The sequence below is a fragment of the Pavona decussata genome, unplaced genomic scaffold, assembly GCF_977016875.1.
Source record: "Pavona decussata unplaced genomic scaffold, jaPavDecu1.1 SCAFFOLD_40, whole genome shotgun sequence".
Lineage (NCBI taxonomy): Eukaryota > Metazoa > Cnidaria > Anthozoa > Scleractinia > Agariciidae > Pavona > Pavona decussata.
The window spans coordinates 3,376,407-3,401,486 of record NW_028145462.1 but is presented as its reverse complement, the minus strand read 5'-3'; the positions used below and the strand labels follow the sequence as shown (position 1 = coordinate 3,401,486).

General features: G+C 39.1%; 1 protein-coding gene, 1 long non-coding RNA gene and 1 other non-coding gene across 7 annotated transcripts in view; 1 reads left to right on the top strand and 2 right to left on the bottom strand.

Moving 5' to 3' along the window:
• LOC146483249 (uncharacterized) overlaps positions 1-6,102 on the bottom strand; it is a 333,500-nt gene extending 327,398 nt beyond the window's left edge. The window contains exon 1 of the long non-coding RNA XR_014863963.1: positions 6,047-6,102. This is a non-coding gene — a long non-coding RNA (uncharacterized LOC146483249). The remainder of the gene's footprint in view (positions 1-6,046) is intronic.
• Positions 1-25,080, top strand: part of LOC146483233 (uncharacterized) — a 227,575-nt gene that overhangs the window by 6,162 nt on the left and 196,333 nt on the right. For 4 of the 5 annotated variants that reach the window (XR_014863930.1, XR_014863931.1, XM_085106338.1 and 1 more), the window contains 17 exons: positions 1,669-1,725; positions 2,441-2,539; positions 3,816-3,882; positions 4,596-4,645; positions 5,189-5,245; positions 6,376-6,681; positions 7,376-7,630; positions 9,061-9,280; positions 10,277-10,326; positions 11,070-14,654; positions 15,416-16,996; positions 18,099-18,134; positions 19,319-19,387; positions 20,326-20,466; positions 21,006-21,053; positions 21,583-21,672; positions 23,853-23,921. Coding sequence is in view for 3 of the 5 variants with exons in the window: in XM_085106338.1 (XP_084962464.1) it covers positions 1,669-1,725; positions 2,441-2,539; positions 3,816-3,882; positions 4,596-4,645; positions 5,189-5,245; positions 6,376-6,681; positions 7,376-7,630; positions 9,061-9,280; positions 10,277-10,326; positions 11,070-14,654; positions 15,416-16,996; positions 18,099-18,134; positions 19,319-19,387; positions 20,326-20,466; positions 21,006-21,053; positions 21,583-21,672; positions 23,853-23,882 (6,741 nt within the window). In the remaining 2 variants the exon portion in view is untranslated. The remainder of the gene's footprint in view (positions 1-1,668; positions 1,726-2,440; positions 2,540-3,815; positions 3,883-4,595; positions 4,646-5,188; positions 5,246-6,375; positions 6,682-7,375; positions 7,631-9,060; positions 9,281-10,276; positions 10,327-11,069; positions 14,655-15,415; positions 16,997-18,098; positions 18,135-19,318; positions 19,388-20,325; positions 20,467-21,005; positions 21,054-21,582; positions 21,673-23,852; positions 23,922-25,080) is intronic. The other variant, XM_085106339.1, reaches the window with a different exon arrangement.
• Trnaa-agc (transfer RNA alanine (anticodon AGC)) lies at positions 5,406-5,478 on the bottom strand. The gene has a single exon. It is a non-coding gene; the product is annotated as a tRNA-Ala (tRNA).

The following is a 25,080-nucleotide window of genomic DNA, read 5'->3' as shown; positions in this document are numbered from 1 at the left end:
AATTAAAGCCACAAGAATAAAATTGTAAGAAGCTTCAAAGTACATAACAGTGTACATGTATTAAAAATAATTCAGGGTCTGAAATTGCGCTTTCCTGGTCGCCAATGTGACTAAAAATTTTGCACTGGCGACCAGAATTTCACAACTAGTCGCCAGCGGGCGATTAACTATTTCATGCCACGATCATTATACAAACAATAACTTTGATTTTCAGCCAAATCGATAAAAATAAAATTCAAAGCCGCCCTCCAATTGGTCACTTACTTTTTTTTTTTGAAGTATAAAATCAATTTTCCTGTTATTATAAATCTGTCACAACGCTTCATAGCTTGAGCAGTGCAAAGCTTCGCCGCCATGTTTTTTTTTTAACGAGAAATGCTGCACGGTTGTGGCCTGGTGCGAACAACATGGCGATCTGTCGATCATCTTGACAGAACGCGAAAGGAAAGATCGTTTACGGTTTTGAACATAGAGCAAAGAGCCTACTGGCAGTTTTTCAATCGGGTACATTTCTTCTCCAAAAGGTAGAGACAAGAGAAGGTATAAAGTTGACTTAAAACATTTAGCAGTCTTATAAAACTGCGTGTATAGCCGGCATTCGATTCATTCGTCGTGGTTTATCAGTGGTAGGTGTATAAATCGCCATTGCAGCCCCAAACGCAAACGCGTTCTCTTCGTTCTGATTCTTAAAAGAAAAATTGGCGACCAGAATTTTCCATCTGGCAACCAAAAATTTTGGTTTTTGTTTGGCTGCGAAGGAAAAATTTTATTGACACTTTTTTTTCTGCTTTCTGGCGACCACATTTTTCCATATGGCGACTGAAAAAAAAATTCCAGTCGCCACTTGGCGCCTGCCTAAAAAGGTTAATTTCGGACCCTGTAATTGTATTATTGTCAGTTTTAATGGCTTTTTTTTTTTCCAAATTGAAGCTTAATTATTTCTGGCAAATGCGTGGTTACCCCTAATTTTCTTTTTAAATGGGGGGGGGGGGGGGGGGTAACCACACATTTTTCAGAGATACAATTACAGCAACAGTACATGTAATATAAGATTTGTAAAAAGCTTAAAATACTGTCATAACAGTATGCTAAATAAATAAAATAACCTAAGTATTTACCCTTAGCAGTGTTTATAGCGCAAGTGCTAGTGGAGCCGAGCATTAAACTTTTCAAAGAAATAATTTAAATTGAGCATAACATGGCTAAAAGTCCCAACTGGATGGTGCACAGGAGGCAGGCCAGCTGGCTACTATTAACAAGCACAGCTGAGGAGTTGAATTCGGGGCTACTTTTGTTACAGTCTGACAGTTTTTATCCAAATTGAAGCTTAATTATTATTTTCAGACAAATGTGTGGTTATCCCTACATTGTACATGTAATTTTCTTTTTGAATTCCAGTAACACTTGCTAAGAGTATTGTTTTTCTGCGCAAAAGTGCCGTCAGTTGGTAAATTGTTACGGCCTGCATGGTCCGAGAAATATGGGTTTCCCAAGGACCATTCCAAGATACACAGAATGTATCTACAGCATGTACTAGAAAAGTGGTTGATGGAGTAATGGGAGAAATAATTATTATAAACTATTTTACAATATTATTGTAACTTACTTTGAAGTACAGCTACCTGTACATGTATACACTGTATACTGATGTGCATTTTAATTTTGCAGAACAACCTCACTCAAAGTCAGGACAAGTCACTGAGAAGAATATCTGAAATGAAAGAGGTATTAAATATTATGTAAAGTGTAAACATACAGTGTACATGTACAGTTTGCCAGAAAAGTCTATTTGCCTTTTGAAGGTAACTGGCTGGCTGTAAAAAGAAAATAATATTATTGCTATTCTGTGCAGTAAAATGCCAAGTACAGCTGTAGAGTAGCTGGCCAAAATAAAGAAGTAAGCGGCAGCCTTCTCAATATGTTTTGTACAATGTACATGTAGTAGCAGGTAACATACTTTAACAAGGGTAGAACGCAGAAACAGTTACATGTAAGTGCAAGGGGGTCTTGGGGTGTACTGGTGTTAACTACAATGAAAGCAGCAAATCATTGTCTTTACAATAATTGCTGGCTGCTGGTCCATTTGGAGAGGACTAAGTGGCAATATGTGTAATTTTTTGCCGCTAGCCGAGCTGCCATATTTAATATTTTGGCAACTCATTGTGCAGTGCCAGAAAATATCCATACTCCCCCCACAGAAGATGTTTTGGTTTGCATCCCCTCCCCTCAGGAAATTCCAGTTTAGCTTCATACTTTGCTTCTAAAATTCTGACTATCCTCCCCATCGGAATATTTGATGACCTGCCATGGGGTGGGTATGGATATTTTCTGGAACTGCACATTGTAGTATCTGAATTGGAGACTAAGCACTACATGTAGAATGAAGAACTACAATTAAAATTGCTAATTTACATATACATGTATTAATTTTCTTTTGTAGACAATTGAACTGGAAAAACAAGCCAAGATGCACTTGGAGGAAACTCTTCAGTTGTCTATAGATGAGAAAGAAGATATCATAAAGGCACTTCAAACACAGGTGAAAATAAATTAGACAGTATAGAATGTGAACAAATTGTAGAAATATGTAGACATGTATGTATGGTGTATTGTTTATAGCCAATTAAGGGTGCTGGGATAATGTGATCTACAACTGGCCCAAATTTACCATCCATCTTTATACATGTAGAGCAGCGCTTGAACTTAACAGTCATCTACTTATCGGAAACGAGAAAAAATTACCTAAAATGAGTAGTTTTCTTCCCCACTAGTCCTCTGGATGAGGAAAGTTATCATTCTCCAAAAATTCTTAGTTTTGTATTGTGCTTAAAAGAGCTACAATGCAGAAGAGCCAAAACAAACAAAGGATTGCCCAAGATGAACATTTCGAAAAAAACAGGCAAAAAATGCTAAGCGTACTCTTGGCAAGTAAAAGTCTGGGTTTTACAGTACTTGAAATGGAATGCATCAATGTGGGATACAATATGGTGGGTTTTCGTTTTGAAGGTTATCTGTTTTACCAATCGTGATTGTTGACATGCTCATGAACATGTGCTCAATGGTCCAAATCCTGAGGACTTCACAACTGAAGGATCAGTTTTGCATTGGAACCAAACCTCACAAAGAATGCAAAGGCCTTGCTTTAAGGATTTATGAGCTAAGCCTAAGATGGCGATGCTGATGATAATACTGCTACATGTACATGCCTATATTTTGTAGCCTAACTGTGAATGAATCATTGGCCGTTTTTATACAAGAGGACGCATTATCCGTTTGGATGAACTAGGGCAAATATTTATTTTTTATCTGGTTATTCATCTCTAGTATACATGTAAAGACAGGCATAAGCCGCATTATCTGTCTGGACGAATTATCTTCCATTTTTCATCTTGAATGATTCACAACGGCAAATAGTTCTTCGAGATGGATGATGCATCTTGTGCCCGTCTTTATACTACAGACAAATAACCAGACGAAAAACAAAATGTTTGCCCAAGTTTGTCCAGACGGATATTTGATAATGCGTCCTTTTGTATAAAATCGGCAATTTTAATGCACTTGTTTTGCTACATGTATGTACCAGTAAGTAAATACTATGGTTGTGTTTATTTTGATTACAGTAGATCATCTATTTACACTGTACTTGCAGACAAAAATAATATACACAGGAAAAAATGACGATGATAAGAGTGTCCAGTAACTTTGCTCCTGGGAAAAGCTCATTTCATTTATACATGAACAGTGTACATGTAGAAATGTTGCTACATGATTGCACAAGTGTTAGACTCACCCTTAATACATGTATATGTCTTTAGGTCCAACTCCTGAAGCAGCAAGGATCCCGTGTTTTGTCGGGCACTGATGTCCTAGATGCTGGACTAGGTAAGCAATCCCCCCCACCCCTTTGGAGAAGTTGGCTGTATATGGTTCTAAACAAATAGGTTTTAACTATAGTAAAATAGTTAAAATTATTGGAAAAAGTCATGCAAAATCATGCTAATTAAGTTTGAATTGTATTTTCTCAACATGTTAGGCCTCTGGTAGGCCGGTGACTACTGTTATTTTTGCTGCAACTCCATCATGTGCGATAAGCCACATATTTATAAATTATTTGCATAATTATCTTGATTTTGCAACACCATGAAAAATAATTGTGTACTTCTGTCCTGCAACCTTTGGCGAATTAGGTTTGATGATAGGGCACCATGTGAATCAATTCTCGCTCCAATTGGCACATGAGTGGAGTGGCATCAATTAAGCAACAATGGGTAACTTTCTTTTATGCCAAAGCAGTTCCCTTGAAACTAAGCTCAATTTACAGTGTTTGAATTGAAATCGAAAAGATGAGATTTGCGTGGACCAAGAAATGCTTTCAGGTCAACGTTTTATGCATGAATTCTCATGCCATAAGGCTTTGAGCCAATAACAAAATTAAACTTGTGCCATAAAACATAATTGAATAATAAATCATTAGGTTCAGCACATGAGAGGAGTGGCATACATACATGTATTGTACCTGTATCTTTGAATCAACCATCACTCCAATGTTGAACATGTGTTAATTTGTTAGATTAATATTATTTTTGCTCATGAAGGATCACAGAGTGATGAAGAGAAGCTCAAACAGCAAAGCCTTATGGAGAAGGTGAGAATTGGGGAATGTGCATGAACAGTCAGCAAACAACAGTATTCTTGATTAACATTTCAAAGGGTCTGCATATGTGACCCAATAAAATATTTCCAAAAAGGGGATAAAGGTGACTCAAGTAAACGGCGTTTTAATGTGTTCAAACGGAGGCACTCAAACTCATGCAAATGTTGTTTAAACACCCGGTTCAAAATGGACTCTGTTTCATTTTCCTTTTAATAACACCTCTATTGATCATTATAATAATCCTGGAACTGGGAAATTTATCGTAAATTTGATATCAAGCTGGCGACAGTACAATACAGTGTAATTCTCTTTAGTTGCTTTAAAATGCTATTTTACATGCATTTTTTTTTTTTAAGTAAATGGTGTTTAAACTCATTTTTGTTTAAAACACTAAAAGACGTTTTTTTCAACTTAATCCCTCTTATTGCAAAAAGGGTCACATACATGTATGTCCCCATGACTTACATGTGCATAAGGTTTCTAATTCCATTGTCAGTTTTCACACGCTGATTATGTACTGTGTATTTATCCTAGATGGAAAGCCTTCAAGCTCTTGTGGACCAACAAGCTCAGGAACTGAATGAGCAAAAGGTGATGATCAGCTAAACTGTATTTTCTGGTTTTCCGTCTGGCCATTAATGATCATAGACTTTAACATTGTCATATTGTATCAACAACTCTAATAGAAGAAGCATCCTGGCAGTTAGTACGCAACTTAAGCAGTTGCGGAAAGAAAGCCTGAAAAAAATTCAGGCTTGAATGGGATTCGAACCCATGACCTCTGCGATGCTGGTGCAGTGCTCTACCAACTGAGCTATCAAGCCAACTGGGAGCTGGTCATATTGTGAGTTCGTAATATACCCGTGAAGGATGAGTAAATGAATGTAAATACATGTATATGAAACATGTAGTTTGAACTGCAGATGAAAGATCAAATAGAAGAAAGATCTCATCCACAGTTCAAAATACATGTTTTATATATTTACATTCATTTGTATCAACAACTGTTAGACAAGAAGCTGCACTCCACATGTAGCTGTAGTTTCTCTCGTCCTGGGTACATAAATGTGCTGGGATTAACCCTGTAGTATCCCCTCCAGGGAAAGTACTTGTAGTAATCTTTCATGTACATGAACTAGTTGCTTCGTGCTATCTACAGAAACTGGGTCCAGTCCCAACCTTTTGGGCCAACTACATGTACATGATTTTCCATGGGAAAATGTACACTAACGTTAATCCGGGCAACTTTACCTTTTCCTCTGCAGAAAAATGCCGTGAGTCCTTTGCTGTTTACTGCCAAACTGGATTTATTTATTTATTTTAATTTATTTATCAGGCCCCGGTTGTTCAAAGAGCGGATAACTCTATCCAGTGGATAAAATGTACTCCAACCAATATATTTTTTCCGCTAGATGGCGACTTATCGGCTGGATAAAGTTATCCGCTCTTTGAACAACCTGGGCCAGATTCGCCCAACACTTCGGTACGTGTGAAAATCAACAGGAGATGAAGTTCCCTACTAAGTAGTAGAGTCCTATTCATTATTTACACCCCTCTGATATGATTTACACTACTTAAAGAACATGTACATACATGTACATGTACATTTTATATGAACGCTATCAGTGAGTACAGCTGTAGCCAATGGGAGTCAACCAATGGCCTTTCTAACACAAGTTGTTTTGCACTTTCTATAACTTTCATTCGTCAAACTCTTTCAGGAGCATTCCATAAACAAAGATCAGACGATTTCCAATCAAATGAGAGAAGCTAAAGCCTTGATACTAAGACTAGAACAGGAGAAGAAGGTTGCCATTCAAGATATGATGGACAACCTACAGACAGCACTGAGAGAGAAAGACGAAGCAGTGAAGAACACAAATGAGATGAGACAGGCTCTTGATGAACGGACCGTGCAGCTTGAAGAAATGAAGAAAGAGAAAGATGACTTCTTTCATAAGATGGAGAAACAACTGGAGGAATCTGAGAAAAGACGAGAAATTGCTGAGTTGAAGAAGGAGAGAGAGGTGCATTCCTTGATTTTGACCTTTCTTTTACTTTTGTCTTACAGTAAAATGTCTTACTGTACTTCCATGGTGTGTAATCAGTTATAACCACTGTACAATCATTTATTATAATATTAACAAAGAGTTGAAGTACAGTACAGCGGAAAAAGATAAATTCACCAAGACTTTCAAAAGCAGTAAAAGGAAAAGAAAATTACAATACAATTTTTAATGTAGGAAAAGAAAATTATACGATACAATATAGGAGATGTCCTTCGACCAATTTATGAAAATACCATACAAATCCTTATATTTTCACCATCACCGTTCTATGCAATTCAAAACCTTGAAACACAACACCTTCTGTATTTGGGTAGCGTTCTCATATATTGAGCTTGGGCTGCCTGTGCTTGCCCTTATGTTGTTATGTCACCAGTGTGAACCAGGACTAAGGCTTGAAAAAAAAAAGTTATTAGAGAGATTTAGAAACGCGCAAACGTGAGATTCGCGTTTATGTTTTCTTGAAACACTGAGCACATAGATGAGACGAGTGCAAACATTTCTGGCCTTTCATGTTAACTTAAAGTGACTCAATTTTACCAAGAAACTGGAAACAGTGAGCGGCAAATGAAGGATAAACATGGTCACGTGATCATTTCTGCCGTTTGCTGTTTGCCCTAAATGCAATTCCAAATTTCTCTATTTTTATTTTTAGATTCAGGAATTGGCTGCAAAATTTGAAGCTGCTTCAAAGGCGGAGGAAAGCGAAAGGAAAGCGATGATGGAGAAGCTGAAAAGGGACAAAGCTGAGGTGGTGGCACTCATGCAGAAGGATAAGAATGAGAAGGTGGAGGAGACGGTGGTTGCCAAAGAGATGGAACTACAAGAGGCACTGACAAAAAAAGCAAGAGAGACTGAGGTGCTTTTACAGTCCAAGGAAGAAGAGATGAGAGCTAAATACAATGAGAAGGTACTGTACTGTATGTTGTCTGTAGGGTTCAAATTAGCCTGACAGATAGCAACTCCTACCTTACTTCTTTCCCCCGCACTACCCCGTCCAGTAATACATGTACAGTGTACATGTATCAGGGCGTGGTCTTAGAAACAACGGAAATAATTTTTTTAGGGATTTCTCCGAGGAAGAACCAATTATAATCAGTTTTAAGCGATTTCTCTTAAATTCACAGGAAGAACCAATTTTTTCAAGTTGCAATCCACTTCCATTTGAGTCATCTGCAGCTAATTCAATTCAATTCAGTTCAATTCAATTCAATTTTATTCACACTTATTACAAAGAAATACCATATAATTTATAGTAAGAAAAAAATTAAACGTGCAAAGCAATTTATTTAGTGATTATACATTCTACGGAAGAAGTGCGTAGTGGCCAAAGGAGCAAGGTTTTCGTGTTGGCCACTACCTCTGTGCAGTTAAATAAAATAGGGGGAAGTAGAATTTATAATACTGGTTAAAGAGCTCTGCTAGTTAAATTAGACTTAGGAGTGGAAACTACAACAGTAAGGAAAAAAATGTTTACAGCAAATATATAAGTATATATTATATGTTAATTTTTTATATTATTTATGTTCGGCTATCAAGTAAAAAAAAACTTGTATTTGTTTGTGTTTGTAGTTTGTATTTGCCAAACATTATTAATACTAGTTTCTGTGCACTGGTAGGGTTATTGTTAACAAAACTGAACCATTATTTTAACGATTCCACCGATATAAATGTCTTTTGACCATTCAAATTGACACACAAAAATAGACGACACTGCCCCTTTAAGGTAAAATCGCACTCGAACCTAACTGGCCGACACGGAGTATTGCTAGTTCCTCCTGAATGGGATGCTAGTCCATCGCAAGGCTACTCCCCAGCAGCATGTCGCCGGTTCCCATTTATACAGCTGAGTGAAGAGAGGCAATATGGAGCAAAGTTTCTTTTTCGAAAGAAACAACGCAGTAAAGAAGAGACCAATCTGGGCTTGAACCACCGCACGAACCATTACATCACAGCGGTCATTACTTGAAACATTTACGGGCACTTTTCATTTGTCACAACTGGCCAACCAGACCGTTCAGTTTGTAAACGGAATGCTCAAATTTCAAAGATAAGTTTTATCCTAGTCCTTCGAATTTCTTGAAAACAGCATGTACCATTTTAGGAGTGATTATTTTTTAAGATTTTCCAGCACCATCCCTTTAAAATGACACATATGATTTAGAGGCTGGCCAGTTCTGGCAAATGGAAAGCACTCTTCGTCTTAGCTCAATTTTGTTGTCAGCGTTTGCCGAAGTTTTCCTACAGCGTAACACTCACTGAATTTCTTTGCGTCAGGACTATAGGCATTTCCCAACAAACTCGGGAGAAATTAAAAAGGACTCTTTAATTTTACCTCAGGTGAAAGAGATTGAGATCGCAGTCGACGAGAAGGAATTGCAGAAGGAAGCAGCCTTGAAAGAAAAGGAAAAAGAGCTACAGGCTCTGAGAGTGCAGATGGAGACACTGTCACACAATCTGCAAGAGTACACATCTGAGGCATCACGCACAGGCCAGGAGCAGGCCAGTAAAGTGTCTAACCTGTTGGCTGAGCTGCAGAGAGTGACTGTTGATAAGAAAGGCAAGGGGAAGGCTGTGATTTAATATAAGTCAGATTTAGAATCGCGTTTACGGTAAACGGCAAAATAATGTAAATAAAATTACTCACTTTATTTAAGTGTTAATGTATTTAGCATAGAGCACTAATTGGGGACACTTTCCAGATCGAATTGGAATTCAGAAATGTTGGTTTTTGAGGAGAGGGGAAAACCGGAGTACCGGAGAAAAAACCTCTCGGAGCAAGGACGAGAACCAACAACATACTCAACCCGCTGATTCCGGGAATCGAACCCGGGCCACACTGGTGGGAGGCGAGAGCTCTTATCACTACGCCATCCCTGCTCCCCCAAACGTGAGATTTTCGTTTGTGTATTGTTGAAAACAATAGTACACAGATGAGACTAGTGCAGAATAATTCTGACCTTTGACGCTAACACAGAATTACTCAATTTTATTGAGAAACTAAAAACAGCGAGCCACAAATGTTGGATAAACATGGTCACGTGGTCTTTTCTGTCGTTTGCCATAAACGTAATTCCAATCTCTCAATAGACTGTTCAGCAAAAGGGCGATCAAAATTCTATATTAGTCTGTAGGGTGCATGGTAGAGTGTATATTCCAAGGCTGATTCAATGTAAGGGAATGTTTTCGAAAAGAATCCAGGATAATTTCTTTGAGACATATCAATTAGAAATGTGACAGTTTTTTTCCCAAGAGGCTACAGTGTACTGTTTTCATTGTCTGTAGCAGAATGCGTACATGTTGTGGATTATGAAACGGAAGTTACTGTATTCCCCTTGATAACAACTTCCTACATATACAGTGTACATCTTAGTCAAGCAATATTGTTTATGTTGCTGCCGGCTTTACGTACAGCCAAGACTCTTTTCTTTTCTTCTTTCTCTATTCTATTTTGTTCTTTTACTTTGTTTTGTTTGTTTGTTCTGTTGTGCGTCTGTGCGAAAATTTAAACATTTAAGTATGATTGAGTATAGTACATGTTTGTATTTTGGGACAGATTTGGAGCAGAAGCTGGCAGAGACTCAACAGAAACTTGATCAAGAGCAGGTACAGTTTGTCGCGTGTATTTTTGCCCTGTCAAAAACGTTTTTATTTTCTCCTAACACCATCATTGACAGCACTATCAAGCAGGCAGTCGATGTTTAACCGATACTGTTTTGATGACAAAAGCCCGCTGGAAGAAGATTTTATTGGGTCAAAAGAGCTTGGTCTTTTTGATCAACTGTTAAAACGTGTTCTGTCGGCAGAGGTTATGGGTTTTGGTAGAGCATGCGAACAAGTAATCGAAAGGTCATAGATCCTATGCAAAAATGGCCCACATGTTAATATTTTTTTGTCTGCATTTAAATTAGCCGCCACACTAGCCTCGTTCAAGTGAAATATTCTTTTGATTTTTGAACTCAAGAACGAGGTTAGTAAGGCTAATTTTAATGCAAAGAAACAAAATTGAATATTAAATTGTCATCCATTTTTGCAAAGAGTCTATGGGTTCGACATCTGTTGGGACAAGTCGGATTTTCTTTTTCCGTATGTTGTTCAAAGAGCGGATAACTTCATCCAGCTGATAAAATGTGTTGGTTGGAGTACATTTTATGCGTTGGATAGCGATTTATCCACTGGATAGAGTTATCCGCTCTTTGAACAACTGTGGCCAGGGTTAAAACATGAGATCACACTCCTTTCACATGTAGGTTTATTGTATTGATTTTTCAATAGTTGAATAGAAAATCAGATGGTACTGTACATGTTGTTAGATGGTCACGAGTGTGTCATGTTTGTCTTTGCTGCAGGCGAAGATCGCAGAGATGATTCAGCAGCACAGCAATCTTTTGCAAGAAAAGCAGGAGGAGTATCAGAAACTGATGAACAAATTCAAGAAAATGCACCAAACTAAAATGGGCGAAATGACCGAGAGCATAAAGAAGTCCGAACAGAAAGCAGCGGAGCTGGAAAAACAACGGAAAGCGGACGAAGAACTGCATGCAAAAAACTTAGAAGAGAAGGAGCGCCAGTTTGAGGCTGATAAGCAGACTGAGATGGCTCGCGTCTCCAAACGAATGGAAAGCAAAACCCAGGAAATGAAAAAGATCGTCAAAGAACTGAGAACTAAACTAACTGAAAAAGAAAATCAGGTTAAAGAGCTAGAGGACCGCTTGAACATTATGCAGCAAGAGAACGCGGCGGAGAAAAGCGCGAAGGCAAACGACTTTGAAAAGAAAATGACAGATTGTAACAAGGCGGTTGAAACTTTGCGCAAACAGCTTGCTGATAAAGAGGGCGCTGTGGCTGATCTTGAGAGAAAAGTCAAGGAAACTGAAGATAAAAAGTTACTTGAGATTGAAGAGATTTCAAAGGATAGAGATCACCGTTTAAAGGATAAAGAACGGGAACTTGTGGACGTGAAGGGAAAGCTGACGGAGAAGGAATACTATTCGAAAGAACTGGAGAAACAACTGCTTGAGATGAAAAAAGTGAAGGACAATGAAATTGAAGCAGCTAAGCAAGAAGCTGCGATGAAAATCAAAGAAGTCGAGGCTGGGTTATTAAGCAAACGTGAAGAAGAACTGAAAGTGTTGCAATCGGAGAAGGAACGAGAACATCTGGCGGTCAAAGACGTCGAGTCTAAAAAGAGCGAACTCGAAAGGATCAACACCGAGCTGAAAAACAAATTAAAGAAAAGCTCGGAAAATGAAACAAAACTGAAGGAGGAATTGGACTCTGTGAACAAGAAATACATAAACCAGCTCGAAAACTGTAAACAAAAGTATCAGGGTGAGCTGCAAAAATACAAGGAGCAGTTATTGCTTGTCGAGGAAAAGAACCATCAAAATTTATCTGAGTGCAAAAGTAATTACGAGAAACAACTTTCTAGTTTAAAAGATCAATACGAACAAGGTGCTCGGAAACTTAGAGAGGAGAAACTGCTTGTCGAAGAACAATGCAAGCTAGAGTTGCAAAAGATGCGAGCAGAGCTTGATAACAAAACAGCCGAGAGCGAGAAATGTGTTGGTGATAACGAGAAAGAGCTTGCTAATTTAAGTAGTAAGGTTGAGAGTTTGACTGGTGAACTCATCCAGCAAAAGGAACAATCACAACGGAGCGTTGACGAACTTAGCAAAAGTATCACGCTTCGTGATGAAAAGATTGGGAAGCTTAAAGAGGCGTTGAAACTTGGACAAGAAGCGCTTAACTCGCAGCAGAAGCGGCATGGCGAACAGCTGGAATTAAGAGAGCAAGAAGCAAAGGAGTGCATGAGTAAAATGGAGAAAGAATTTCATCAACAGTTACAAGAAAAGGAGAATTCGGTTCGGGCAAGGCTAAACGAAATTGCACAGCAGCACGATATGGGAGTCAAAGATGTGACAGCTAATTTGGAAAATATGAGAAAAGAGGAATTGACAAAATTAGAAGATCGGCATCATGCAGAAATATCAGAATTGAATCTTGGATGGGAAAGGAAAATTGTGAGTTTACGAAAAGATAACGAAGAAAGAATGGAGAAATTGATTAACGAAGCGAGGGAGAAGGAAGAGAATATGGCGACCGAGAACGCGAACTTGAGGAACGAGATTACTAAGCGAGAAAAGGTGCAACAAGCGCAAGTGGAGGAACTAAGTTCAAAAGTAAGCAGCGTCTCGGAAGAGAAGGATGCAAGCATTGCGAAGGTAAGAGAATTGGCCGAGGAAAACAAACGGTTTAGACAGCAAATTGAGAATCTCCACTTGGACTTGCAAAGTAGAATAAACGACCTGACAGAAAGTCATAAGCACGATATTGAGGACATTAAGAATCAGTCTTTCCAGGAGGTCGAGGAACTTGCGCTTCAACAGAAAAACGATTTAGCAAGACGTGATAGTGAAGTTGAGAACGTCAAGAAAGAGGCTGAGGAAAAGCTTAATGAAGCGCTGCAGAGACACAGAGAAGAAATGGAGGAAATACGAAATAGTTTTCAAGCAAAACTGGGGGAAGTCAACAATGCCTATCAACAGGAATTGGCGCAAACGAAGCAGATCTACGAGAAGCAGAACATCGAAATGGAAAAGCTGAAAAAGTACCACGAGATTGAACTGAACGAGCTTCGAAAACAGCACCAGAAGGAGCTGGAGGGGCTGTTGAAATCTGGTGAAGAGGATAAGAGCAAGTTCGGCAATCTGGAACGAATACATCGCGAAGAAGTGGAGGTTTTGAAGTCGAGGATTGTGGAGCTGGAGGCTGAGAGTGTCAGGCAGGCGGAGGAGTTTGAGAGATCAGCAGAAGAAACGAGGCAGAGGTTTGCCAAGGAAGAAGAAAGCTTGAGAGAACAGTTTGAACAACTAAAGGTCAAAATCTCGGAAGCAGAGACGGAGCATCGGAGTAAAATGGAAGAATTACAAAGGTCTGCTGGAGAGAACGAGAAGAAATTTGGCGAGGAGGAAAAGAAGCTCAGAGAACAAGTTGATGAATTGAGTAAATCCGCGGAAGAGAGAAAAGTGGCGTTTGAAGAGCAGGAAAAGAAGCTGAAAGATGAAATTCGCGTTCTTGAGGAAAAGCTTGGTGAAACGGAGGCTGTGAATACTATTAAAATGGATGAAATGAGATTGTCGGCTGAGCAGATCAAGACAGCTTTTGACCACGAGGAGAAGAAGTTTATGGAAGAGATTGGAACTCTGCAGAGGACATACAAACAGCAAGCGGAAGAAATTCGGAGGTTATCCGGAGAGTTTGAAGCAAAATTGGTCGCTGAAGAGAAACTAAAGAAGGAAATTGAAGAGCTGAGGGAAAATCACAAGAAAGAGCTTGACGTTTTGACGCAGAAGGGGAAGTCAACGGCAGAGGAAAAACTGAAAGAAGAGACTAATAAGTTGAGGGAAGAGCATAAGAAAGAGCTTCAGTCACTGATGCAGAAAGCGAAAGAAGCTCAGGCAAAACATCGTGAGGTGGAAAAGAAGATGAACGAGGAATTGAACAACTTGAAGAAAGAGCATATGAAGAAGGCGAAGGAGCTTGAGGAGGAAAAAGCAAAGTCTGTGGCAGAAGAAAAGAGAATGAAAACTGAACTGGAGAAAGTCGAGACTGAAGTGAAGCAGTCTTCCGAAGCTGCATCCACAAGTTTACAGAAAAAGCTGGATCAGGCGAAGAAGGAGAGGGAACAAGAGGTGAAATTGTTAAATACAAAGTGGAAAGGAAAGTGCGATGAGATTAACCAGAGATACTCGAACCAGATACAGAATCTGCTTCAACAGCAGGAAGAGGAGAAGAAGAGCTTGATAGAGGAGCATGCGAAAGCTTTAGAGGAACTGAAGCGCAAAAGCAGTGAAGAGCGGGTGGAATTGGAAGAGAAAGCGAAGAGTCAGCTGAGCGAAGCTCAAAACACAACATCGGAGCTTCAGACGAAGGTAGCGTAAAGTAAAATGTGAAATTAAAGATAATCTGTAAAAGGGTAAAAACCACAACACCCTATGCTGAGACAGATCACCTATTACCTAACGTAAAGATTTAAGGGCACTACTTTACTACTGAAAAAGAAACAAAACTTGAGAGAATTACTTGACCGCTTTCTAAGGGCCTTTTGCACAAACGGTTTTGATTTTTGATGCGATTTTTGTGGCAAATTTCGCTGCGATTTAACTGCGATTTGGTTTGGCTGCGGTGAGAGAATATCGCATGTCCTGTCAGCATTTTTAAAACTGATATAATGCTAATGTAAGATGCTAGTTGTAATTGAAAACCAGGTAAATGGAAAGTTACGGAAGAATAAAAGTTAGCAAGTAACAATATGATTAGAGTAATTAGAGAGATTTAAAATCAACATTTGCCGCTCGCTGTTTTCAGTTTTTTTAATTTGCCCTTTATCATCAAAGGCCAAAATTGTTTTGCACTATTCTCATCTATGCACTCATTTTTTTTTTCAAGGACACATAAGCGCGAATCTCACGCTTGTCGTTTGCCGTAAACGCGATTCTAAATCTCGCTGTTGTAGAAGCTTCGCATACGTCGCTGTCTGAAAATCTAGTGAAATTTGGCGAAAACGTATCATAATTTGCCTTCTTAATCTAGTGTTAACTGAACGTCATCCTTGTTCTTTCATGGAGTTTTATCACGCTTTCATATTTTTCTGTATTTTGGTAATAAAGTCGAAGTTATTTTTGTATCCTAGGTTAAAAAAGCCAAAGAAAAAATCAAGACTATGACTGCCAAACATGAGCAAGAGGTAAAACAACTAAAGGAGAGTCAAGAGAGCGCTGAGAGCGAGATGAAGACACTTCACGACACTGTGACATCTTTGAGAAAGGAGCTGGCTGACACAACAGAAAGTTTTGAAAGCAAACTTAGAGAGGCTTCTAAACACGAGGAGGAGCTGCAACTGAAGATTGTGACAGGAGAAAGTAACAACAAAGCTGTTGATCAGAAACTGGCCGAGTTAAGCAAGGAGAAGCAGGAGACGTTGGATGCCGCAGCGGTTAAAGAAGCGGAGCTTCGGCATCAGCTTCAAGCGCTTCAGTCAGAAATGGAGACTAAAATGGAAAGTCTGGAAGCGAAACTCAAAGCGCAGGAAAAGGAGCATCTAGAGCAAGTCAAGGAGATTGAGAATGCCAAGGAGAGAGAGTTGGAAAAGCAAGCCGAGGACCTGACGGAGCAGTATCGAAGCAAGTTGACTGAGATGAAGAAAAAAGCGGAGAGCAAGATTGCTGGTTTGAGAAAACAACTCAACTCACAAGCTGTCGAGAAGGAAACTGAACTGGACAATGTCAAGGAGTCGTTGAATTCGTCGGAAAATAAGATCAAAGATCTGGAGTTATCACATTTAGAGGAGATGGAAAATCTGAAGCAACTTCACCAGGAAGAGCTGGAATCGAAAATGGCAGAGCTACGGCAAGCAATGGAGAGCGAAGCCGGTGCTCGAGAGAAGGAGTTGCTGGACAAAGTTACTAACCTTGAGGAGCAGAATAAAGAACTTGGTGAAAACATCGAGAATTTGCTTGTCGAAAAAATGGATGCGCTACAAGAACAAGAATCTGGTCTGAAGGAAGAGCATGAAGTCGACATGGAGAATTTGCGCAAAGAACATGCAGGCGAGCTGGAGAAATGCGAAAAGAGATTTAAGGCTAAACTGGCGGACAAAGAATTGGACTATAACTCGAAAATCAAACAGCTTCTGCGAGAGTTTCAGATTAAGTACAGCGAGAAGGAAAGGGAGCAACAAGAGACTGTAGGGGAATTGATTGCAAAAGGACAAAAGGAAGAACAACAAATTATCGACGAGTATAAAGCTGAAATTGTTGAGTATCAGCAAGAACTAAAACTTCGAGAAGATGAAATGCTGGCTTTGAAAAAGTCAACGGGTGAACGCTTAGAAGAAAAAGACAACGAGATTGCGGAGTTAAAGACAGCGCATTCCGAAGCGATGGAGAATATTGAGAGAGAGCATCACGAGACGATCCAGGAGATGGTTAGAAAAAACGAAGCAGATATAGAAAACTTGCTTCAAGACCACCGGGGTAAGGTCGAGGAGGTACACGAGAGATACAAGAACGAGCTGGATGCAGTAGCTAGAGACCGCCAATCTGAGGTGGCAGCTGTCGAGAAAAAGTTCAAGACTCAAATGAAGAAGAATCAGAACGAGATGAAAAAGTTGTTGAATCAAAAGGAGTCTTTCATACAAGCGCAGAGCGTTGCATTGTCTGATGCCGAGCCAGGACAGCTTCAGAGAGCGGGATCTTCGTCCTCTCTCAATAGTGTAAGTCGAGGAGGTGTAGGACACAGGGAGACCCACAGCACAGTGTTCACACAGCACAGGCAACGCGCTTAGCACAGGGCAACCCACAGCACAGGGAACTTAACATTTAAGCATCTGTGACATCCGACGATGACTGAACGTTTTGCATTTAATTTGACAAGACGGCATTGAGCGACAGTGACTGCTTTCACAATAATTGTATGACGCCTTGGCTTTTGTTTAACCATTAATGACTTGTAATATTAAGACCGGCGAGAACTAGAGTTTCGTCTACAATTTAATTTAACAAGACACCAAGTAACAGAAGCTGCTGTCATAACTGATTGATTTCCGACTACCTTTTAGTGTACACAATACGTTTTCTGTTCTTTTTATGATTGTTTGTTTGTTTGTTTGTTTTTTATTTTTAGTTTATCTCGAAGGGGCACTGTCAAACTGGCTTTTGTTTCATTTTATTTGTTATTTTATTCTTTAGTTCTTTGTTGATGTATTAAAAAGTAATGTCTTAATCTGGGTTCTCTAGAAGAGCGAGGTAAAAGGTTGTGCGGTTTTGTATACAAACAGGGTCATGCTTTATCTTCGCTACTCTTATTGCAAGACTGACATTAACCTCACCTAGTTAATAATGTTAATGTTTCAAGAACTTTAAGCAAACTCAATGGCGTTTATTTTCTGTACATAAAGTTCGTCGATTGACATGACGTTTCATTGTATTATGTAACAATTTACTGAGTTGTTAATTTAGTTCTTGACGTGACATTAACTCTTTAATCCCTAATATCAAAGAGCAAATTCTCCTATCTTGTCCCCTGGGAAGAAGTTACGAAAATTCATCTTGGGTGATCGTGATCGTTAATTCTTATGACCTCAGCGCTTCAATAAGCATTGATATTACAAGGAGAAATTTGATGGTAATCACTGTTGGGGCTTAAAGGGTTAAAGTACATGCGTGACTCACTTGGTGAGTTATTTCTTTAGAATTTTCCCTTTTTTTACGGTTTTATCATGAGACTGCATGCTTCTCACATTCGTTACTAAACTATTTTCATTGATTAAAGTAGAACATGTATTCATTCTTGTTGATATTTCTGTTTTCAAACAGGAACCTGTGGAAGATTCGAGTCAAATAGTATTAAAGGTAAGGAAGACCTTCCAAAAAATATTAGGATTTAGTAAAAGAAGTTTTTGCTTAGTTTGCAGTATTTCTTTCATCAGTTTACACTATCGCCAATTGACCCTTTTCCAAAATGGCTGCTGAAACTTCAAATGAGTTAAAATTAAAAACGTATACCAGCACTAGAAAGAGCACTTTTACTTTAGTAACCCTGTAAAGTTTCAGCATATCAGGTGTAATATCAGCTAAGAAAATGTAAGTTGAAAAATGAAAAATTTACAGACGTTTGTATGACTGGGGGTATGACGTATACCCCCAGTCATACAAGCGTCTGTAAATTTGTCAAATTTCATCTTACATTTCCTAAGCTGATATAACACGTAATATGCTGAAACTTTGCAAGGTTACTAAAGTAAAGGTGCCCTTTCTAGTACTGGTATCAGTTTTTCGTTCAGTTCAGTTTTAACTCATTCAAATCTGTTGTCGCCATTTTGGAGAAGGGTCTATTAGTGTTGGAGTGCTAAATCCATTGACACTTAAAAAGTGATGATAAATTGTTATTATGTAACATTTGTTTGTGTATGGCTGTCCCCTTAGGTAAGGTGTTAGGTACATCAGTGAAACTGCGACTGTATTCCAACGTTTCTCACTTTTAATTTTATGCAATGGGCAGACTCCTAAAGTTTGTGCAGTCATATTGCGATCCAGTGTCATCCTTTGCGCCTTAGTCATCTTCGCGACCCAATGGGTTCTTAGGGAACTGGTTATAACAAGTTTGTTCGAAGATGACCCACCTTGTCTGGGGTAGGGGGGTTATCGAAGACACCACCTATGTCATGAAAATTACCGACAACATTGTATGGGCTTTAAAATTTGAGTTGACACAAAGATATTCAGCAAGCACAAGTCAGCACTGCTAGATAACAAGAAAAGTGAGGTCTCAATCTCATTGTCATTTTCAGTGCAGGATAGAGGGGTGGCTATGCAATATAAACAGCATCTTTTGAGGTTAAGGAAGGGGAGGGGGTGGGGGGGGGGGGTGTAGGCAGAGCCTGTTCCTTTGACATTCAACATTTGCTGTTCTACAAAGTTTTTCTATGATTGCTAGGTATTCTGCCATGTAGGAATGGTGTCGAGCCGCTAGAGAACGTTTTAAAATACTGTACGTTAACAGCACTCCTTAAGTCATTTGTTGTCATATTTGTTAGGATCAGATCACGCGGCTAAGGGCAGAAGTGGGCGCACTAAAGGAGAGAGAGGAATCCCTGAAGTCACAGGTCAGTCCACAATTAATCTTAACGGTACAATATAACCTATTGTTTTTCTAACTTTGATTACACATCGGAAGACAAAGATTAACGATACAAAAATATGACGTTTCGGCGACTCCATGCCGTCATTATCAGTGATGAGCTGAGTATGATCGTTCTAGTAAAAGCCATTCAGTGGTATTTTCGTCTGGTGCTGTTCAGTCTGCTGCATCATGAGGCTGTGAACGAAATTGCAAATTGAAATCACTGGGAAGCAATTTGTGTCGGTGCTGTTTATTACATGTATACTGTACAAGCTCTTTCTTATTTGTTTAGTTCTGTGAATGAAGGCTTTTGAGCTATTGAACTGTTAAGGGAACTGGTCATGTCAAGTTTGTTTGTACGAAGAGGACCCACCTTTTCTGGGGTGGGGGAGGGGGGGAGGGTTATCGAAGGCCTCGCCTATCTCATGAACATTACCTACAAAGTTTTATTGGCTTTAAAAGTTGAGTTGTTGATATAGAAAGATTCAGCTAGCAAGAGTCAGCATTGCTAGATAAACACGAAAAGTGAGGTTTGAATGTCATTGTCATTGTTACTGCTGGATAGAGGGGTGGCTATGCAGTAAAGACACCATCTTCTTAGGTTGAGGAAGGGGGATGCAGGCAGAGACCACCATCTATTTTGTAGTGGTTCTTGTTCGAGTATAGTAGTTTTGACCACTTCCCGGCTAAGTGTATGTGAACAATCAAATGAGGGCAGTACTTCCCTATGTTACAGTTACAATTTGGTAGGAATTATTGCTTTAATTCTAAGCAATGAGTCTGTGAAAGAAATCCTAAAGTCTGACAGTGCCTCCATATGGTTTTGTTTATTGATTGATTGATTGATTTAATTACTTTTTTTTATATTTTTTATGGTCAGTTTTTTATTTTTGTTGTTTAACCCTATTTGTTTGTTTCTAGATCGAACAGCTCGGTGGATCACCTTTGAAAGGCAGAACAGATCGCCCAGCTCAACTGAATTTGGTTTCTAACCCGCTCTCAGAAAATACGACTGCATATGATCCAGCGCCCAAGTCTCCAGTCGAGCCCACGGAGTTTGAGGTTTGATTCATGTGTTTATTGTTTGGTATAGATTCCTGCCTTATTCTACAAGCCCTATTGTTTCTCCTAAGGCTTCCTCACCACTTTCTCTGTGAGATATAGTTTTTGCACTCTTATTTTGCTCTTTTGTAACGTGTGTGGTGAAACAAACAAACAATGTAAACTCTTGCTTCCGTCTGGTCTAGCTCAATCGGTAGAGCAACTGACGGTCAAATCCGGAGGTCGTGGGTTCGAATCCCGCTAAGGTCGAATTTTTTTGTTTTGTTTTGTTTTTGTTTTTGTTTTTGTTTTTGTTTTTGTTTTTGTTTTTGTTTTTTTTGCCTCGTGCGATCTCACATTCCCTTTCTAGGGCTAACGCTTAGTGAGAAATTCATGGGTTCACTTTAGCACTTTAACAAACACTGCACAGTAAATTCTTTGATCCATCATTTGTGTCTGTAAGTTGTAACGGCACACCATTCATTTGTACCTTTCTTATTTGTGGCTGTTTTGTTGTTGTTGTTGTCTTTATCCCTGACTGTTTTTCTCCTGTTTTACAGTATCTTAGAAATATACTGTACGAATACATGATGGGCAGAGAACGAAAGGTGAGAAAACCTCGATTGTTTATGCACGATTTTTGTAGACTAATTGAGGATTAGTCCGGCACAGAGAACCCACACTATCTTTAGCTGTATAATAGTCATGTATGAGTAACCGGTTTTCTGGCATTTTGATTTTCAGTGGGGCTTTGTGCGTTTTTGGTTGTTTGAACGGGCGGAAATTTGGACGAGAGCGACAAAAACAGAGGAAGGGGGGAGGAGAGAAGCTTCCTCTCCCCTTCCCCCCTCCTCCGTCTTTTCGCTCTCACCCCAATATCCGCGCGGTCAAAAAGGACGAAAAAGGCACAAAACTTCACAGCAACGCTTGCTACGTAGGTTAGCATTTTGATGAAATCCAGTGGTCGTTTGGAGGGGATTTTCAATCGGTCGAGAGCCTCTAACCTCGAGTCACTATCCTGCCCAAAGACATTCAACGCAGTGCTTTAACCCTTTAACAGCGACCGACATAGAAGTCTTCATAATTAAAAGTTCCCCTAAACAGAGATTTATTTAATACTGTATTTTTTCCTTGTAGCAAATGGCCAAAGTATTGGTAGCGCTACTACGATTCAGTCCCAGACAACAGAAGGAACTTTTACAAAAAGTAGACGAACAAGTTAATCAGGTTGGTGATTGTTCTCTGATTCTTTTGTTACACTGTGGCAGGTTGTCCAGTGGTATCAGCGCAGTTTGAGGTCAATTTGAACTAGTAAATCATTGTCCTCATTAGAAGGAAGGCGTTTACTGTTAAAATGTATATGGCAGGTTTCTTTTTCTTCTCATTGAAAATCTTGGTAAATTTTCATTAAAAACTATCGAGATTGTGTTCGCCTGCTTTGCAAGTGTTTCTACAGGTTTTTCTACAGGTTCCGCGCACAATATGATGCGCAGAAAATGCCACCGAAACGGTTTCTAGTGAAGAATGTAAAAGTTCATATCAACTTCAAATTGCGTCTGAAACCGTTACAGGTGTGGTTTCAATTATACACTTATAACCTGAATTTGCAGTGGCATAATTGTTTGGTTCTATTTTTGATTAATAATTCTCAAACTCATTAATAATTCACCAAGAGAAAACAAAGAAAATCACCACCGTGACCGTGGTTTGAATATGTGATCCTAATTACCATAAAATTTTGCCAACTTTAGCCTTGAATTTCTCCAAGAATTATTGATCATTTGAGAAGCCATATCAAACACTCGAAAGTGTGTTTCATCAGATATCCAAACACCTCGAAGTCATTTGAAAAAACTCGGCTGCGCCTCGTTTTTTCAACCTACTTCTCAGTGTTTGGATATCTGATGAAACACTCTTCCTCGTGTTTGATATATTACATCAAACGCACTCTAGCATTTGCTTGTGAAAAGAAGGAAAGTCCTTAAAGTCGAGTTGCAACAGACTTAAACGGCTTACTTCTGCTTGTAAATGCCAATATAACTGAAATGAACACCGAGTGTAAGTCGAACCCAATTCCAAATAAAAAAGGTAGTAATAGTAATGACAAGTGACGAATAACGAAAGCACTTGTAAATCTTGGATAGTTATCGCCTTTGGCATAGAGCGTAAAGGAAACTTTGTAATAAAAATAACGCAATTGCCTGTGATTGAGATTTCTATCTCGTCAGCTGATTGTTGATAAGGAGTTATCCCGAATCAACTGATGTTTATTCTGCGTGTCGAGTGCCTTTTCGCTACTTCTTTAAACGAAAACATCAAAAACACATAAGCATTCAAGATATAAATACATTAAGAATAAATAAATAAATAAATAAATAAATAAATAATAAAAGCAACTGTTTTGTTAATGATTTAAAAAGCTCTGAGTTTATTTCTGTCAGGGTATTTTTCCCGGATGTACCCTATCCTCTGATAAGGTCTCTGGGGACATCGCTATCACATCACGTGATCAATTTAAACCAATCAGATTCGGACAAAATTTAGTGGTAGCTATAACATCAAAAATTCAATGAGAGTCGCGTTTTCGACGTACATCGCTGTGAATGTCTAGTAATGAGTAATTATTACAGGATTAGCTAAGAAAAAGTGAAAGCTTTCTAGCAATAAATCAGTTGCCGATTGCTAGAAAATAGGTAGCCTAGTCCATGTGTAAACAGATTGCAGTTATAACTTAACATTGCGTGCATTGCCAGAGGATGTGATGAAAAAAGAATTTTCGATAAAAGTTTGATTAACTAGGCTTGAAAAAGTTATGTTTAGAATCTATAACTATGAAGCGTGAAGCATAAAAAACACCTTTAAATATAGTTTTATTGTGCAGTTTCGTTAATGTTATATAACTACGCCAGTTGAATCCAGTAACGTTTTAAAATCGCTGAGCTTTAAGCACAATAAAAAATCTTCAAAACAGCACCTGGTATGATTATGGTAACCTGCAATGCAAAATAAAGATACTGACTTCAGTTGTAGTTAGGACTAGTTTAGAAATATAGTGTGACTTTGTGTTGGTTGTAAAATTGCTTGTGTCACACAATGCATGACACTTTGCTTAGAGCATGTGACATCAGTTAGTCGCATTTTGCCTTAAGTTGTAACGCTGTTGTCTTCTCGTGCTATAGTGCAGGAACACCGTAGAAGCTTTGCGTTACCTTAACTGTGAGTTGCAGCACGTAGCAAAGAATGCCTGTCACGTCATTTGATTTCTTACATTACCTCTCCTTCCAAGACTAGCCTGTCTCTGTCTTGTCACGCTGTGCACTGTAGAAGCTTTATGTCACGCTGTCACACCTTATATATCGGATTACACGAAATACATATCACGTTGATATATTGTTTTGCCCTTCCAGGGTGGTTTCTTGTCGCCGTTTAGATCGTAACGCTCCTGTCTTGTCACGCTACAAGATGAAGATGCCTAAGTAAGCATCATAAAATCTGGCCAAGTTTTGTTAGAGAGTTAGATTACCCAAATCAACACATATATCAGTAATAATAACTATTGAGTGCTCTTGAGACTGTGATTATTCCGGCTGGCTTTTCTCTCAGGATAATTAAACAAAATGGAAGTCGCGTCCCGCGTGGTGACTCGTACACGGTTGAGTTCTCGCGCGGTAGCTGACATTCGCGTGCGGCACGTTACTTTCGCGTGTGCTCGTGTGATCCGCTTTCACTCGATTGTGTTGTTGCAAGAGGCAATTCTTCTTGAGAGTAACTACCAAACGCGGTTGAAAGACAAGTTGCGGACGAAGTGGCACGCGTAATACCCCATCTTCGCAACTTGTTCCGTGACGAAAATAGCGTTGCCAATTGCAGCGAAAACAGATAGCCAGTGAACAGACTCCAAAAGAGGGGCATATGACGAAGGGGAAAATCGGGCGGGGAAGAGGGATAAGCGCGATCTTGGGCTCGCTTTTTCTCCTCACCCCATACACCACTTGGGAGCCTGTTCACAGGCTAAAAGAAGAAAGTTTTTCATGTAGCTTTTTACAAAAGAGAGACGTTTCGTGGTATTCGGTTTCATTTAATGCATCTGTGCTTTGTTTCTGCTTTGTCTTGTAGAACTGTGGCAGCATGTAATTAGCAGATGTAGTTGTACGTTCGTTATTGTTAGGTTACAGTAGAATTATCATCAGATACGCGACTTTAGTTCTCTATTTGAGTATCAGAGGCGTTGATACATTGAAATAGCTTGATATTCATACTATCCTTTTTGGCTAGGTAATGTTTTCTTTTTACATAAATTAGCCTTTCTCTAAAGCCTATGAAGGCTTTCCACTTGTTGATCACGAACTGTTTGATTGAAAACTACTGGCATACTGAAACTATGCTAGATAAGTAGCCATTACAGTAGTCAATTAATTGTGTTTTGTTGTGCCAGTTTTACATTGTAACGTTTTTACATTTGTGCCTACAACTTCTGCTGCAAATTTTCTTTGTGGATCGATTGGTTGGTTGGTTGGACGGTGGGTCGATTAATAGATTGATTGATTGATTGATTGATTGATTGATTGATTGATTGATAAAAAGCCATCAAGGTGTTTACCTACACAATGTTTGCAAATCATAATATTACGATTT